Genomic DNA, 18917 nt, shown 5'->3' with positions numbered 1-18917 from the left:
ATGAATCAGCCAGCCATCACTTCCACCGCACAAAGAAAAGACCTGGAGCGTGCAGATTCGAAGGTCATCCTCTTGCCACCCCAACTACTGTTCCCTTAACCAGCCCTCCCTGCCCTTTCCCCGCCTCTTTCTCTCATCCCAGACCCTTGGGCCACTCTGGTTCTTGCTTCCTTTCATTCCTGGCCCTCATGGCTACACCTGCAGGCCCTTTCTAACTGGTTCAATCTTTCCTTTGTTTTATTTCCTTTTTCCCAGCTGACTCCCTTCCCCTTCTCTGTATTTTTTCCTTCTTTCCACTTTCACTGGACAAGTGCTTTAGTAGGGTGACTGAATTTCTTAACTATTCCTCTCCATCTGTTGGAAAACGAGTTTTGTTTTTTTTGTAGTCTATCAGACACATTGTGCCCCACCTCCGACTTTAGTATTTATAAAAAGATTGACTGCCTTTTCGTTAAAAAAAGTTTTTTTTTTTTAATGGATATTTAACCTATCATTTATCTTTCCCCTTAAAGTGTATTTAAAATGGTAGATGGAGGGAGTTGAGTTGATCTGCCCTGGGCAAAACTAAATAGCAGCTGCCAATTACCTTCTTTTAGAATCTAAAGTTTAGATTGATCATATGATTGATCTTTTACTTCTCCCCTCTCCTCCCCCTCTCCTCCTCACCTCATTTCCCTGGTTCTGGGTAGAAATGGGAGACCTGTTTTGATCTACCTGAGGAAGTTTTCTTTCTGTGGCTATATGTGCAACAGAGACGATTCAGCATAAATCTTAAAAAAGATTTATGTATAGGAAGAAAGAATATTAGCAATGTGCATGAAACAATGTTTTTTTTTGAGAAATGCACATATTTCATAGTAAAACTAAAACTCAGTAGTACTCAGGACAGATTTGTTTCTAGACAGAAAGAATGAATTATACTACATGTATCAGTTTTACTGATTAGGCTATTTTGTAATGTACTCTTGCTTGCAATAAACCAAAGAAAGTAAAACTTAATATTTTAATAATTTTACTTAGGAGAAATAGTGCCAAAAGAAAAAGTAAACAGCTATGTTCTGTAGACAGTGGGGCTGAAACAAAGGTGAAGCAATAATAAATAGATATACTTACTGTGATAGATAAGAGCTTCCTTGGAAACTGAGGAATACCAGAATATTCTGCTTCTTAATTTGGCAGATAAAGTGTTAAAAATTAAAGCTACTATTAATATTTATTGAACACTGGTTGTGGGTGCAAGTCTTTGTATAGCACCTTATTTTTTTTATTTTTTTTTTTTGTAGAGACAGAGTCTCACTTTATGGCCCTCGGTAGAGTGCCGTGGCCTCACACAGCTCACAGCAACCTCCAACTCCTGGGCTTAAGCGATTCTCTTGCCTCAGCCTCCCGAGTGGCTGGGACCACAGGCGCCCGCCACAACGCCCGGCTATTTTTTGGTTGCAGTTTGGCCGGGGCTGGGCTTGAACCCGCCACCCTCGGTATATGGGGCCGGCGCCCCACCGACTGAGCCACAGGCGCCGCCCAGCACCTTATTTTTTTATACCACCCCTGGTAGGGCTTTATTTTTTACCCTTCTAAGAGGAAGTGTGAGGGTTGAGTAACTTGTCCAGTGTACCTAACTGGTAATGGCAGAGCTGTGGTTCAAGCCCAAGTCTGGCTTCAAGCCCAATAGTTCCTTTCTCAAGAACACTGAATTTTGTCACATCTAATATCCTTAAAGCATCTTTCTGAAATGGGGATATTTATTACTGTAATTTTACCAAAGGGAATTTAGTTATTTAAAAGCACTTAAAATTATAAAATTGCAATTTAAGGAAATATAGGCAAAAATTATCATTACGTAGCTTTTATTTTAATGAAGGCTTATCAGTTTGCTGCAGGTATGTCTTCAAGTAAATGTTTTATAAATTGTATTTAATTTCAAGGGATCACCTCTCAAATGAATAAGCCTATTTTGTGTTTGTTGATAGAAACCAATCAGAAAGACTTCATCTTTTGAGAGAGAAGGATGGTGGAGAATAACATTAAGAGTATGTATATTTTCAGTCTTTCCTATTCAAATCATTCCTATTTCCATTAATATTTTATTCAGTTTTACCTTTAGTAACAACACTTTTTTAATTGTAAAAAGTGGTGGTGGTTCAGGTCTGCATGGGCTTCGTTTCACACTTATAATTTTAGTCTTGGCATATGAATGAGAAACTATCTTTAAATTTTGAATGCAACAAAAACTTGGGAAAGTAAAATACACTAGGAATCCAGGTGCTTTACCAAATGTGTAGATAAGGTTTACTCTCTGATCTTATGATCTTGGTGAGATTGCATAGGAAAGAAAAAGCATACGTTCTGGAAAGTTGTTTAGTTTCAGGGTTTAATCCTCCTTAGATGGCACAGATGCTATGATAAGGGTTGTTAATATGTCATTGTTTGAAAGCAAGATGGTAATATACAGAAGAAGAAGAACCAAAAGATCCCCCTCTTGAGAGACAATTTTTATATTTTCTATCGACACTTCAACAACAGGGGCTTCATGGGTCAAAGCCGTCTTGGAATTGAACTAATTTTGAGGCAGAACTGAGCTGATGCTTAGTGGAAAGATTGCCACAAAAGCAGCAGCTACTGAACCTTCATTTCTGGCCATTCATCCACATGATTAGAAAGCATCAAACCCCTTATTGGACTTAAAAGCCCATATACTCTGCCAGTTCATCCTTAGGTTACCAGCTTTTAGTTTCCCACTTGAGGGCTAGAGAAAAATGTAGTACTTCTAAATGGAAGTAGGATAGCTTTTAGTTAGTTAAGAAACTATCCTGACTGGTCTTACCGGAGGCCTAAAATTTATAGTCAAAGTTGAATGCAAGTTTAAGTATATTCCTCAAGTTTCCTTTTAAAAAGTTAAACTTCGGCTTGGCGCCTATAGCTCAAGTGGCTAGGGTGCCAGCCACATACACCTGAGCTGGCAGGTTCGAATCCAACCCAGGGCCTGCCAAACAACAATGACAACTACGACCAAAAAGCAGCCGGGTGTTGTGGTGGGTGCCTGTAGTCCCAGCTACTTGGGAGGCTGAAGCAAGAGAATCGCTTAAGCCCAGGAGTTGGAGGTTGCTGTGAGCTGTAACGCCATGGCACTCTACACAGGGTGACAGCTTGAGACTCTGTCTCGAAAAAAGAAAAAAAAGTTAAACTTCAACTGTAACCCATTTGCTATAATTCAGCAGTTGTTTCAGAAAGGAAATAATCATGATTATTTTGAAATACTGTATTATTTGGTCAAAAGTATTTATTATATTTGATATAATTTCATTAAACTTGAAAACAAAGGAAAATGCTATTTAGGAATGACCCTTCCAGGAATGGTGCTTTAGAAGTTGCAAGTTTACACAATGATCTTAAAACTGATGTCAATTTTCCACAGGATACTCCATTACCTGGCACGTACCACTTGAAAACTTTTATTGAAGACTCCCTATTAAATCCAGTGATAGCAACCTACAATTTTAAAAACGAAGGAAGGAGAAAGCCACCTCTTGTGCAAAGAAACAATCCAGTCATAAATGACCTTCCTCAGTATATGCCTCCTGACTTCCTGGACCTGTTAGAGAAGCAAGTGGCTACTTACTCATTCAAAGATAAACCACGGCCAAGTCCCAGCACACTAGTTTATAAAGATCAGGTAAAACACTACTGGCAGATTGGTTTTTGTGGGAAAACTACTAAGAGCCCCTGAGGAAAGTATTGTTTATACGTAGAGTATGTCTTTCCCCAGGAGAAATGGAAAAATGGATGTCCCATTTCCTGTAGAAATCAAACAAGGACTGCCGATGTGCAAATATGTCCAATGAGACTTTCCTGTTAGGTCTTTTTAACCTAAGGAGAGCATGTGGGGAGAAATTTTTCTCACTTGGGCACCTCCTGGCAGGATTCCCCCAACCTGGGGAGCATCTAGAATCTTATCTGCGATTGGGCCATGCTCTGGTTTCTTCAAGCAGTTTATGCAATTAACCCTCTCCTTTTAAAGAGAAAACCCTGCCTCTTGGTGAGTAACCTTATTAGAGCATGAATACAACCACATACCACAGAGAAGCTTTAAAAAATTTTTCTTGTAGAAATGAGCACATGTGCTCAGATGAGTCAGCATGTACTCCCAGCTGTACCAGTTCATTCATAGCATTGATGATACGGAGCCCTACTATGCTTATAGTCCTGCACAAGGCTCTATGGAGGGAAGATGTTCCTGACCTAGAAATACTTAAGTAACAGTACAAGACAAAATAGCAAGTGCTGAGATAGTGTAGCAGAAAATGCCAAGGGAGAGAGTCAGTGTAGGCTAGATGAAAAGGCTGGAAAGCTCCATGGATTAAGGAGGACTTAACTGGACCTTGACTAATACATGTTTTTTATGCAGCTCTTAATGATTTACTATGGGCTTCCATGCATAGACTCTTGGTTGCTTCTTGCTTAAGCTTTCTGAAATAGGTAGAACAGATGTTATCTTCATTTCTCATATGCAAGAGAAATGAAGTGAATAAAGACTAAGTAACTTGGTAAAAGGCACATTGCAACAAACTGAGGGCTTCTGAGCCCAAATTCAGTCCTCTTTCCAATCTACCATGTGCCCCCACCTTGAATGAGTGGTGTTATTTAGATGGGTGGAATTGAAAGGAGGCACTATCAAGGGAAGACCATAGCACTGTTGAAGGCATGGAAGTGGCAGGAACGTGGCCTATTCAAGGGATAGAGGTGTGACTTCGTTACTTGGGACTTTGGGCACTTGTCTCAATTCTTTTTGCCTTAACATCTCCCATTTATAAAGAAGTTGATAAGCATCAATCTTCACAACTTCATCAGAATATTACTGTGATAACCTGAGAAGAAATGTAATACAACTTGAGGTTGAATTACATGTAAGGGGTTATGACTGCTAAGGTGTAGAAGAAATTTTCAGAGGTTAAGTGAATGTCATTTTCAACACGTAGACCTTTTCTACTATGGTACTTGGCAAATGATAGCTTTGAAACAGAATAGAATGATTAAGTGTTCGTTGAATAAATCTTGTCCTGTTTGCTTAAATGGCTGAATGCAAACTCTAAACTTTACTAGAACCTTTACGGCTTGGTATCATGTGAAATTGTTCTGGCCACCTTAATGCAAAGTCATTCTTTCTTATTCTTTTCTGCCATTTACTTCCCTTCTGCTTTCTCTCTTCTTGCTTTTGCAGGTCTCTGAGGTTGGCCAAAGGCCCACTGTTGAAAGGAGAAAACATACAATAACAAATTTTTCTTGTGGAATATATGTACAAAAAAGGCCCATCTCTTTCCGTACGGATAGCTTCCCCCCTGATTGCAGTCCTCCACTGACTGATGGATTACTCTTATTTCTTGATGACATGAGCTCCCTTCACTCACTGTCACTCTTTCCACTCCTGTCTTCATTTCAGTACTAAATGATTTTCAACACACTGGCTTCTAAGTTTCTTAAACTCTCCTCTGCTTCGATCACTCACTCCTTAGACTTTTTTCAAGACCAATAATTTCAACTTTCCAGAATCTCTACATGAATCTTTCTCTCTGACTATATTATAGTCCTAACCCTAACAATTTCCATCCCCCCTCCCCCCAGCCTACTATCCATTGCTTCTCTCACCTTTTCACTATTCTCAACCCCTGTCTCTTCCTCACAAAGCTTAAATTCCCCAGTTGTCAGTTCCCTCTCCCCGGCTGCTCATCTCTTACTTATTTGGGAAAGTGACAGCCTTGGTTAGGTCTAACTCTCTATATGCTGTGTTCCTGATCCATGTAGCTGAATGACTGGCCTCATATTAAATTCTTTACCTTTGTGGTCACTGAATGGACTTCCTTAGCTCATTTGCTTTCCCTTTCTCCTGGGTGGCTCCCCTCTCCCCAATCCTCATTCTTGGTTTGTCTTCTCAGCCTTTGATGCCATCTCTGCTCTTCCTTTGGTCTCTTTATCTTAGAGTGCCTCAGCCTTCTTCTCTGTCTATACTCACTCCCTGGAGGTGATGTCATCTAGTCTCACTTTCTCTTGGTTGGTGATTATCAAATTTGTATCTCCTGCCCAGGCTTCTCTCTTGAAATCCAAACATGTATATCCAAATGCCTTTTTTACTTCTCCACTTGTGCATCTGCTCCAGGGGTTCTCAACTTCGTATTATTGACATTTTAGACAGGATGAATCTTTGTTGTTGGGGGACTATTCTGTGCATCATAGCATGTTTAGCAGCATTCCTGGCCTCTACTCTTTGGATGCAATTAACCCCCTCCCCTCCTATATGTAACAATAAAAAAATGTCTCTAGACATTGCCAAATATCCCCTGGGGAACAAAAATGATCCTGTTTGAGAACCACTGGGTTAAAGCATTGTGATAGTGGGTGGGATTTCTCAGTGGTTTTTCCCAGGGTCAGCAGGCCTATTGTGAACTAGCTTCCTTCTTTTTTTTTGAGCAGTTTCACTCTGTTGCCCAAGCTAGAATGCAGTGGTGTCAGCCTAGCTTACTGCAACCTCAAATTCCCGGGTTCAAGCGATCCTCTGGCCTTAGCCTCTCGAGTAGCTGAGATTACAGGTACTACCTGATATGACACCTGGCTAATTTTCATATTTTTACGAGAGATGGGGTCTTGCTCTTGCTTAGGCTCGTCTCCAATTCCTGAGCTCAAGCAATCTACCTGTCTCGGCTTCCCATAGTGTTAGGATTATAGGCGTGAGCCACTGCACCAGGCCCTGGCTTTCTTCTTTTTTAAAATTATTTTTTATTAAATCATAACTTTGTACATTGATGCGTTTATGGGGTTCAGGGTACTGCTTCGATATACAATGTGAAATGTTTACATTGAACTAAGTAACACATCCATCACAATGTTACTTATTTGCCCTGGCTTTATTCTTGACTTCGTCTTTTAATATTTCTTCTCACTCTCTCCCTGACTCACTTGCCTCTGGCTGTGCCTTGAACTCACCACTCACACTTTCACCTCAGGGTCTTTGCACTGATACTCCTTTTCTGGAATGCTCTTAGCCCAGAGCTGTACAATTCTTTCCCTCCCCTTCTTCAGGTCTTTGTTCAAGTGTCACCTTCTCGATGATCCCCATTTAAATCTGTCGCTCAACACTCCAGATCTTCCCTAACCTGCTCTTATTTTTTTTTCCTATGCACCAGTAGCCATCAAGTATACTATATAATTTACTTGCACTCTACATTTATTATTTGTTGCCTATCTTCTCCTGTGAGAGTGAAGGCTAATGAGGACATGAGTATCTGTTTTGCTCACTGTTACATCTCTGCCTCTAGAACAGTGTTTAACAATATTTGTTGATTTTGTGAGTGACTTGATTGCTCAGATATCTGAAATCTGTCTGGGCCTTATTTACTTTGCTTCTGTGTGTGAGTGCGATTATCTTTGACGGCGTGTTACTCATTGCTTTTGAAAATTTATTTCTGTGAATTCTCTAAGGTCTAAGGTTTACTTTTGCTTCTGTTAATATTTAAGGGAACTAACGGTCGGATATCACTTGAAATGTACTGCTTATGTCCTCTTAAATCACTTCAGTGATGTTAATTTAGACTGGACTTCATGAAAGGGATCAGCCCATGGTTATACTCTCTCAGGGTTTCTTCTGCCTGCCAGTTTAGCAGGTGTTTCTCTGCAGTCCCCTTGGCACTGGAGTGAGGTGGAAGAATTTGCTTTCAGAAATACCCTTTTAGGGTCTCAAATTCGTTTTTTTTTTTAGACAGAGTCTCACTATGTTGCCCTTGGTAGAGTGCTGTGGCATCACAGCTCACAGCAACCTCAAACTCTTGGGCTTAAGCGATTGTCTTGCCTCAGCCTCCCAAGTAGCTGGGATTATAGGTGCCTACCATAACACCCAGCTATTTTTTGGTTGCAGTTGTTTACTTGGTCTGGGCCAGGCTCAAACCCGCCATCCCATTGTGCTATGGGTGCTGAGCCAGGGTCTCAAATTCTTGGCATTAGACTCCCTCTTCCCTTCAGCCCAGGCTCAGCTTTGACCTCTTGATTCTTTTTTTTTTTTTAAGATAGAGTCTCATTTTGTCGCCCTTGGTAGAGTGCTATGGCATCACAGCTCACAGCAACCTCAAACTCTTGGGCTTAAGTGATTCTCTTGCCACAGCCTCGCAAGGTCTCACTCTGGCTTAGGCTGGTCTCAAACTCGTGAGCTCAGGAAATCCACCCACCTTGGCCTTCCACAGTGCTAGACTCTTGAATTTCCTAGGGCTCTAAAGTTCCTTTAAACTCATTTCTGTTCTTCTGCTGTATTTAGTCTGGACCAACAAACATCCTTTGGACCAAACTGAGCCACTTGTCTCCCTGGCTTCTTGCTACCTCTTGATTTGGGGTCTTGTAATTTCCTATGATCCTGTCAGGGATTGTATATCTTTTACAAAACTGTTTTGTTTGTTTTTAATATTTTATCCTTCATTTCTAGTTGTCTACAGTGGGAAGGTCATCATTCAAATAACAGAAACCAGAACTTTTTCTTTTTAGAAGTATATTGTGACTCTCCCACAGCATCATGTGTTCTCCACATAGCATTTTTAATAGCTGCATAGTATTCTTCTGTCTGGATGCATCCTAATATATTTGAGCATTCCCTGCTATTAGTCATACAGTAGAACTGTTCAGGACAAACAATCAAAGTCTAAGTCTTTTGAGATATACCGCTCAAATGTCCTACAGAAAGGTTATGCGATTCTTCAACTCCACCTTGTAGAGTGTAAGTCCATAACCGTTTTAAATGCATCATTTATATTTTCAACTAGAAACATGGATCAAATGACTTACATGGAGGAGTCTAAAGTATAAGCTTGTAATGAACATGTTAGGGAAACTTGACAAGAGCCTGAAGTTAGCTGAGTCTGTGCCAGTCCAAGCATGGTTCTAGAATCTGCCTACAATGGATGGGACAAGGAAAAGATGGTAATTCTGTCTCACTCTGTAGTCAGTAAGTCAATGCTGAACAAGGTCAGTCAATCCAAAGAAAGGTAGAGTGCTACCATGGTGAAGATGCAAGAGAGTTTCCAGAAAATGCTGATTACTAACTGCAGCTTCATCACTTGCATCAAATGGTGAAAATGAGTCATGTTCTCTTATAAGCCAATTAAAGTAGATATTCTAGTTTAAAAATAAGCAAAGGGCATGAACTGGCAGTTCACAAAGAGTTATGCCAATTACTAAAAATCATAAAGTGATGCTTGGCTCCAGCTAATAATTACAAACAAATAACAACAGTAAGACACAATTTTGACCTATGAGATAATCAGCAAGATAAGCACTATGCGTTGATGACCAATATTGCCAAAGTTAATAAGAAACATATTCTTAAATATTTATATGAATACAATTGGTTCAAATATTTTGGAGGACAGTTTGGCAACTTGGCATTATTTTAAGTGCACATAGCTTTACTCTCAACGATGCCACTGTCAGGAATTTACCCAAGGGATTGTCTTAGTAAAGGATAGTGTGATATTTATATAACACTACAGTATTGTTTATAATTTTATTTAACTAAAAGACTAGTTAAATGTTACATTCTCTGTAAGGGAATATTTGTATGTTAAATGCATACTTTTTTTTCTTGAGAGAGACTTACATAATCATTAATAGTGGTTCTATTTGGAAAATGGAGGCTAGATTGGGAGAGGGAAATTATTAATTTTTATTCTGTAGTTCTTAAATTGTTTTCAGTGCTTAAGTAATACTTTTTTTCAATTATGCTCATTTGTAAAGAAAACTCACCATTTTTTTCCCAACTGTTTGTTTCTTTTTCTTTCTTTTTTTTACTCTGTGTCTCCATATAGAGTGCCATGGTGTCATCATAGTTCACAGCAACCTCAAAACTCTTGGGCTTCAGCAATCCTCTTGCCTCAGCCTCTTGAGTAGCTAGGACTACAGGTGTGTGCCACTACACCCAGCTAGTTTTTCTGTTTGTTGTTATTGTTGTTGTTGTTTTAGTAGAGACTGGCTCTCTCTTACTCAGGCTAGTCTTGAACTCCTGAGCTCAAGCAATCCACCTGCCTCGGCCTCCTAGAGTGCTAGGATTATAGGTGTGAGGTATTAATACCTCCAGCTGGTTTTTTTTTTCTCTTAAGCGTTTTCTTTCTTTACATGTTCCATCTTTTAAAATTCCCTTATTTACTTCCTACATTGGAAACATTTCAGTGATATAACAGTTAAATAAGTGAAATTTAAAATTGTCTGACACTTCTGCCTAGGTTAGCTTTAGCATTGCCTTGAAAGATGAAGCTCATGTAAAAGGAAACAAATTTAGTGATTCTGTCCTCTTCCTGCCCCAAAAGGTCAAAAGGAGGTAGCCTGCCTGGGAAGATGCCCCAGAGAGAATGAATCAAAGGATCTACTTTAAGATGTTCAAAAGCCATCCTGGAACAGCTGGTTGAGAGACTGTGGTTGAGAAAATCTGGGGTTCATTGATCTTGTTAGCTGTATTTATAGCTGTGATAATGATATCTCTGAAGACATGTTAATTCTCCAAGAGCTCCATGGTAAAATAACTGCCAAAGGACTTTTCAATGGGATGGTTTTTCACTGAGCAGGCTAGCAACCAAAATTTGTGTCAGAGAAGGGGCTGACTAGTACCCCGTTTTCCCAAAAATAAGACAGTGTCTTATTTTAAGGTGTGCTCCCAAAGATGCGCTAGGTCTTATTTTCAGGGGATGTCTTATCTTTCCTGTAAGTAGGTCCTATTTTCGGAGGATGTCTTATTTTCGGGGAAACGGGGTAGTAACACTGCTACAGTGATGGCAGACTTCGGAGTTGGACTTCCTGGGTCCTTCAGTAGCCGTCCCATCACACATCTCTTGAGGACTCTGTCTTAAGTGACCAGTGTGTGCAGGAAAGTGGAATAATGGTAACTTTTACTTAGGAAACAACTACAGTACTCGTCTTAGATTTGAAGCGTACAGTGATTTTGAAAACTTGCTTCACTATACTATAGATAGAAATCAGTGGGTTAAGGAGGATGCCAGTCAGTCTGAGAACCCAAGATGTAACTGTTGGGATAACCAGAGCAAGATGTAGGTAAGATGAAACTATTCATTGTTGATTTAAATGAAAAAAAGTGGCCCTCAAAGTTGGCTTAGGTAGCAGCTGTTTTTTGAAGCAGAACTTCTTAAAGAGTCACTGCAAGGTGAAGCACTTACAAATATATCAAGAGTGTGGCAAATGAAAGTGAAGTTTGAAAGTTGGATATAGATTTCTCTTGGGGACTGGGACTTGCAGTTTTTAGTGAAAATACTGATAACATTAAGAACGACATCATCAGTATCATTAGGCATGTTTTTTTTTGTTTGTTTGGTTTTTGGCAGAAAAACTTAACTCTCGACACCTTACCACATTACTAAACATCTATTTACAGAAGATCCTTTCATCTAGTGCATCATGTCTGGCTATCAAAAAAGAAAATTATAGTTACAGAAAGACAAAAAAATGCAGTTTGAAGAGACAGAGCAAGCATGACAATCAGTCATGGCAAGGATGTTAGAATTTTCAGACCAGTAATGTAAAATAACTGTGATTAGTATGGTGGGCTCTATTGGATTAAGTCGACAACCTGTGAGAACCGATGTAAGCAGACAGACAGCCACACTAACAAAGAAACAGACAGCCACAATAAGAAATGCTAGAGATCGGCTGGGCGTGGTGGCTCACGCCTGTAGTCCTAGCACTGTGGGAGGCTGAGGCGGGTGGATTGTCTGAGCTCAGAGGTTCAAGACCAGTATTAGCAGCAGTGAGCCAGAGTAAGACCCCGTCTCTACTAACAACATCAAAAACAGCCAGCACCGCCAGAGGAAGAAGAAAATGAACAAAAAAGGAGTACTTCAAACAAAGAAGAATGAACAAGCAAACTGAAATTAAAAATAAAAAAATGCTAGAGATCAAAAACACCGTAACATAAATGAAGAATGCCTTCAATGCATTGGCACACTGGACATAGCTGAGGAAAGAATCCCTGAGCTTGAGGCTATCTCAATAAGAAGCCTCCAAAATGGGGAAATAAAGAGAGCAAAGAGAATAAAACTCACAGTATCCAAGAACTGTGGGACAACTACACAACCTGTCATGCATGCATAATAGGAATATAAAAAAGAAACCAAAGAGGAAAAGGAATAGAAGAACTATTTGAAACAATGACAGAGAATTTCTCCCAATTGATGTCAAATACAAAGCCACAGATCCAGGAAGCTCAGAGTACACCAAGTAGGATAAAATACCAAAACCCACCACCAGACATATTCAGACTACAGAAAATCAAAGACAAAAAATCCTGAAAGAAGTCAGAGGGGGAAAAAACACCTTATCTTTAGAGGAATCAAGGTACCATATTTTGCCCTGTGTAATGTGCACCCAAGTTTTTCCCTGCAAACTTTCAGGAAAAATATATTTTGTTTTGATTTTTTAATTCAAATTTTTATTTATTTATATTTAGGTACTTGTTTTTTGTATTATAAAAGAATTTTAGGCTTAGCACCTGTAGCTCAATGGTTAGGGCACCAGCCACATACACTGGGGGCTGGCGGGTTTGAACCTGGCCCAGGCCTGCTAAACAACAATGACAACTATAAAAAAAAAAAAAAATAGCTGGGCGTTGTGGTGGGCACCTGTAGTCCCAGCTACTTGGGAGGCTGAGGCAAGAGAATTGCTTGAGCCCAAGAGTTTGAGGTTGCTGTGAGCTGTGATGCCACAACACTACAGAGGGAAACATAATTTTATAAGACTGTGTCTCAAAAGAAAATAATTTTAGCATTTATTTTTTAACAGTATGGCATAAGAAATTTTATGTAACAAATAATTACAAAACATAAGAATAGAAACAAGAAATCTTATGTACCAGTAACAAATAGTACTCCATATACTTATAATGAAAAGCCTTATTTTTCCCTCAAAAATTTGGGGGGAAAAGTATACATTACACGTGCTAAAGCATTATATCCAACATCTCGTCAGAAACCTGGCAAACAGGAAGAAAGTAAAAGTAAGTATTTGAAGTATTGAAAGGAAAAAACATGGGCGGCGTCTGTGGCTCATATACTGAGGGTGGCGAGTTCAAACCTAGCCCTGGACAAACTGCAACAAAAAATAGCCAGGCGTTGTGGCAGACACCTTTAGTCCCAGCTACTCAGGAGGCTGAGGCAAGAGAATTGCCTAAGGCCAAGAGCTGAAGGTTGCTGTGAGCTCTGACACCATGGCACCCTACGCAGGGCGACAAAGTGAAACTCTGTCCCTAAAAAAAAAAAAAAGAAAAAAAGAAAGAAAGAAAAGAAAAAACTCCACCAACTTAGAATTCTGTACCCTGTGAAATTATCTTTCAAGAGTGATGGAGAAATAAAAACTTTCTTAGACAAACAAAATTTGAGGAAACTTGTTTCTGGTAGACTTACTCTGCAAGAAATGTTAAAAGAAGTTCTTTAGAGAGAAGGAAAATAATATAGGTCAGAAACTCAGATCTATATAAAGAAAAACAGAGGCTCGGTGGAGGAATAAGTGAAGGTGAAATTAAAAAACTTGTATTTTTTTAAATTCTTAATTGATCTAACAGTTTGTCCAAAATAATAATAATAATGATGTATTTGATCATGTGTGTATATGTATATATCTTTGTAGGCATGTATACTTATATATAAGTACAATGAATGAGAGAAATGATACAAGGGACAGGAGAGAGAAATTAAGATTATTTTGTTATAAGGTATTCACACTACCTGTAAAATTGTGTACTGTTTGAAACCGGACTTGGATTAGTTATAAATGTATACTGTGAACTCTAAGGCAACCACTTAAAAAAGTAAAAAACTTAGTATGCTAAGAAAGGAGAAAAAATAGAATCATACAAAATCCACACATAGAACCACAAAAGGCAGAAAAATAGTGGAAGGCAAAAATTGGAACAAAGAGCAAAGGGCAGAAATAGAAAACAATAACAAATATTGTAGATATTAATTCAACTATAAATAATCACCTCAAACAGCAGTGGTCTAAATCCACAGAGATTGTCAGAGTTGATAAAAATATATGACCAACTATATGTTGTCTACAAGAAGTTCACTTCAAATGTAAAACCATATGAAATTAAAAGTAAATGAATGGAGCGTGAATGTATCTCAGGTATGTGGGAGGCTGAGGCAGGAGGGTGGCTTGAGCCCAGGGGTTAGAGACCAGCCTAATAGAGTAAGGCTCTGTCTCTAACAACAACAACAAAAGAAATGGATGGTAAAAGATATACTATGCTAACATTAATCAGAAGAAAGCAGGGCAAGGCAAACATAAAAAAAAAAAATCCTATTAAAAAGTGGGCAGAGACAGTTCAGTGCCTGTAGCTCAAGCAGCTAAGGCGCCAGCCACATACACCAGAGCTGGCGGGTTCAAATCCAGCCCAGGCCTACCAAACGACAATGACAGCTACAACCAAAACATAGCTGGGCGTTATGGTGGGCGCCTGTGGTCCCAGTTATTCAGGAGGCTGAGGCAAGAGAATCGCCTAAGCCCAGGAGTTGGAGGTTGCTGTGAGCTGTGACGCTACAGCACTCTACCAAAGGCGATATTAGTGAGACTGTGTCTCTTAAAAAAAAAAAAAAAGTGGGCAGAGGACATGAATAGATAGTTCTCAAAAGAATGTAGCATACAAGTGGCCAATAGGTATATGAAAAAATGCACAGTATCACTAGTCATCGGAGAAATGCAAATCAAAACCACAATGAAATGTCATTCTGTTCCAATTGGAATAGCTATTATTAAAAAGACAAAAAGTAATAGATGCTGGAGAGGATATAGACAAAAGGGAACTCTTATACACTGTAGAATTCGTATAACCACTAAGGAAAAAAGTATAGAGATTTCTCAAAATACTAAAATAGAACTTTCATGGGATCCAGCAATCCCACTACTGGTATTTATTCAAAGGAAAAGAAATCAGTATGTCAAAGGGATACCTGTACTTGCATGTTTATTGCAGCACCATGCATAATAGCAATGGTGTGGAATCAACCCAAGTGCCCCTGGACAGATGAGTGGACAAAGAAAATGTGGAATATATCTCCAGTGGAATACTATTTGCCCATAAAGAAGAATGAAATGTCATTTGCAGCAACATAACTTACTATGTTAAGTGAAATAACCCAGGTGCAGAAAGAATATTGCATGTCCTCATCATAAGTGGAGCTTTAAAAGTTGATCTCATAAAGGTGGAGAGTAGAATGATAGATACTAGAGCAGCAGTTCTCAACCTGTTGGGTCACGACCCACAGGAACTGTATTAAAGGGCCACAGCATTAGGAAGGTTGAGAACCACTGCACTAGAGGATAGGAGGGGGATGGAGAGAGGTAGGTTAACTGGTACAAATATACAGTTAGATGAAAGGTATAAGTTTCTACTATTTGACAGCAGCATGAAATGACCACAGTTAACACAAATGTATATTTAAAAGTAGCTAGAAGAGAGGACTTGAATTGTTCTCAACACATGGGAATGATAAATACTCAAGGTGAGGGACACCTCAAGTACCTTGACTTGATGATTACACATTCTATGCATGTAAAAAAAGATTACAAATGTTCCATAAATATGTAAAATATCAGGTACCAATAAAAAAGGAAAAAGAGAGAAAGAGTAGTTATATTAATTTCAAACAGGGCAGACATCAAAGCAAGGAAAGTTATCAGGGACAAAAAGGGGCCTTACATGATAAAGGGGTGAATATTCAAGAAGACCTAGCAATCTGGCAATATATACATATGTGCTTAACATCAGAGCATCAATATGTGAGGCAAGAACTGATAGAATTGCAAGGAGAAATAGATAAATCCATTATTATAGTTGGAGATTTAAACATGCCTCAATCATAAATGGACAGATTCAGCAGGCAGAAAATCAGTAAGGACGTAATTGAACTCAACAAATGCCATCAGTCAACTGGATATAATTGATGTCTATAAACTACTTCATCCAGCAATAGCAGCATATTCATTCTGCTCAAACTTAAGAGGGAATATTCACCAAGCAAGACCACTTTCTGGGCCATAAAACACACCTTAGTACATTTAAAAGAATAGAGATCATACAATGTCTGCTCTCAGATCACAATGGAATTAAACTACAAATTAATGGTGAGAGATAACTGGAAAAACCTCAAAATATGTGGAGATTAGTTAAACAACACAGTTCTAAATAATACATGGATCAAAGAAGAACTCAGGAGAAATTTTTAAAATACTTTGAACTAAATGAAAATGAAAACACGATTTAGCAAAATTTGTGGGATGTAGCAAAAATAGTGTTTAGAGGGAAATTTATAGCATTGAATGCATTTATATGAAAAGAAGAGAGACCAAAAAAGCAATTATCTAAATTTCTACCTTAGGAAACTAGAAAAATAAGAGTAAATTAAATCCAAGGTAAGCAAAAGAAAAGAAATAATAAAAATTACAGCAGAAGTCAATGAAATTGAAAAACAGGAAATGAATGAAACCAAAAGCTATTTCTTTGAAAATATCAGTAAAATTGATAAGCTTCCTCTATTCAAGCTAAGAACAAAAAGAGACAAAATACAAATGACTAATAACATCACTACAGATCCCATGTACATGAAAAGGATAGTAAAGGAATATTATGTATGACTCTATTCATACACATTTGAACGACTCTATCCATACAATCTCCAAAAACTCACACAGTAAGAAATAGACACTCTGAATAGGCCATTATCTATTAGAGAAATTGTATTAATAACTAAAAACCTTTCAAAACAGAAAATGACAGGCCCACGTGGGTTCACAGGTGAATTCTACCAAACATTTAAGGAAGAAATTATGCCAATTCTTTACAATCTCTTTCCCCTTTGGGAAGACAGAAACAGAGGGCATATTTGTTAACTCATTCTGTGAGGCCAACATCATCCCAATACAAAACCAGGTAAAGATATTACAAGAAAAGATAACTACAGACTAATATTTCTTATGAAGACAGATGTAAAAATCCTCAACTAAACATTAGTATATCAAGTCCAACAATGTATAAAAAGAATTATGTATCACAACCAAGTGAGATTTATCCCAGGTATGCAAGGTTGGTTCAACATTTGAAAATCAGGCTGGGCACAGCTTTTAATCCTAGCATTCTGGGAGCGTGAGGTGGATAGATTGCTTAAGCTCAGGAGTTTGACACCAGCCTGAGCAAGAGCAAGACCTCATTTGTAAAACTAGCCAGGCATTGTGATAGGCGTATGTAGTCCCAGCTACTCAGAAGGCTGAGGCAAGAGGATTACTTGAGCCCAAGAGTTTGAGGTTGTCATGAGCTATGATGCCAGGTCACTCTGCCAAGGGTGACAAAGCAAAACTCTTGTCTCAAAAAAAAAAGAAAGAAAGAAATTGAAAATCAATCTCATCTATCATGTGAATTGCTAAAGAAGAAAGTCATGATCATATCAATAGATGCAAAAAAAATTGATGAACTCCAACTATTTGTGATAAAAATCCTCAGTAAGCTAGGAATGATGAGAACATACTCAACTTGATAAATAGTATCCACAAAAAACCTACAGCTAATGTGATACTTAATGGTGACAAACTAGAAGCTTTCCTGCTAAGATCAGGAGCATGGCAGATATGTCCCCTCTAACCACTCCTTTTCAGCATTGTAGTGGAAGGTCTAGCTAATGCCATAATAAAAGGAAATAAAAGGTACACTAATTTGGAAAGAAGAAATAAAACTATCCTTCTTTACAGATGACACAATTGTCTATGAGGAAAATTCAAAAACACTCCTGCAATTAATAGCAATTATAATGATGTTGTAGGATAGAAGTTAATGTACAAAAAGCCAATTGCTTTTCTATATACCAGCAAGGAACAAGTGGAATTTGAAATTAAAAACACAAACACAATTAAAAACTGTTACTAGGCCAGGTACGGTGGCTCATGCCTGTATTCCTAGCACACTGAGAGTCTGAGGCAGGAGGATTGCTTGAGGTCAGGAGTTCAAGATCAGCCTGAGCAAGAGTGAGACCTGATTTCTACTAAATACAGAAAAATTAGCTGGGTGTGGTGGCTCATGCCTGTGGTTCCAGCTACTTGGGAAGCTGAGGCAGGAGGATCGTTTCAGACCATGAGTTTGAGGTTCCTGTGAGCCAAGCTGAGGCCATCGCACTCTAACCTGGGCAACAGAGTGAGACTCTGTCTCAAAAAAAAAAAAAAATACGAAGAACTCCTAAAATTCAATAAGAAGACAAATAATTAAAAATGAACCAAGCACCTTAATGGACACCTCATCAGAGAAGGTATGCAGATGGGAAACAAACATGCAAAAATGTTCACGGCACATGTCATCAAGGATATGCAAATTAAAACAATAATATACATACACACCTACTGGAGTGGTCAAAATCCCAGAACACTGACAATATCAAAGCTAGTAAGGATATAGAGCAATAGGAACTCTCATTCATTACTAGTGGGAATGCAAAATGGTATAGTTTGGCAGTTTTTAACAAAAGCAAATATATTCTTGCCATAAGATCCAGCAATTGTTCTCTTTGGTATTTACCCAAAGGAGATGAAAGCTTATGTCTACAGAAAAACCTGCACATGGATGTTTATAGCAGCTTCATTCATAATTGTCAAAACTTGGAAGCAACCAGGATGTTTTTCAGCAGATGAATGGATAAACTTGGTACATACATACAATGGAGTATTAATCAGCACTACAAAGAAATGACCTATTAAGCTAAAAAAAGACATGGAGGAAACTTAAATATATATTACTAAGTGAAAGAAGCCGATCGGAAATGGCTGCACACTGTATGATTCCAACTATATGACATTCGGGAAAAGGCAAAACTGTGGAGATAATAAAAAGATCAGTGGTTTGCAAG

At 38.6% G+C, this 18917-nt stretch overlaps 1 protein-coding gene across 1 annotated transcript in view; it reads left to right on the top strand.

Annotated features, from left to right (window-relative positions):
• Positions 1–18917, top strand: part of STPG4 (sperm-tail PG-rich repeat containing 4) — a 57039-nt gene continuing 38122 nt past the window's right edge. The window contains exons 1-3 of the mRNA XM_053589330.1: positions 1–63; positions 1971–2030; positions 3416–3673. Of these exons, the coding sequence (XP_053445305.1) occupies positions 1–63; positions 1971–2030; positions 3416–3673 (381 nt within the window). The remainder of the gene's footprint in view (positions 64–1970; positions 2031–3415; positions 3674–18917) is intronic.

Source organism: Nycticebus coucang, chromosome 4, assembly GCF_027406575.1.
Source record: "Nycticebus coucang isolate mNycCou1 chromosome 4, mNycCou1.pri, whole genome shotgun sequence".
Classification (NCBI taxonomy): Eukaryota; Metazoa; Chordata; class Mammalia; order Primates; family Lorisidae; genus Nycticebus; species Nycticebus coucang.
Note: the sequence above shows the minus strand (reverse complement) of the source record. Positions and strands in the feature narration are given on the sequence as shown.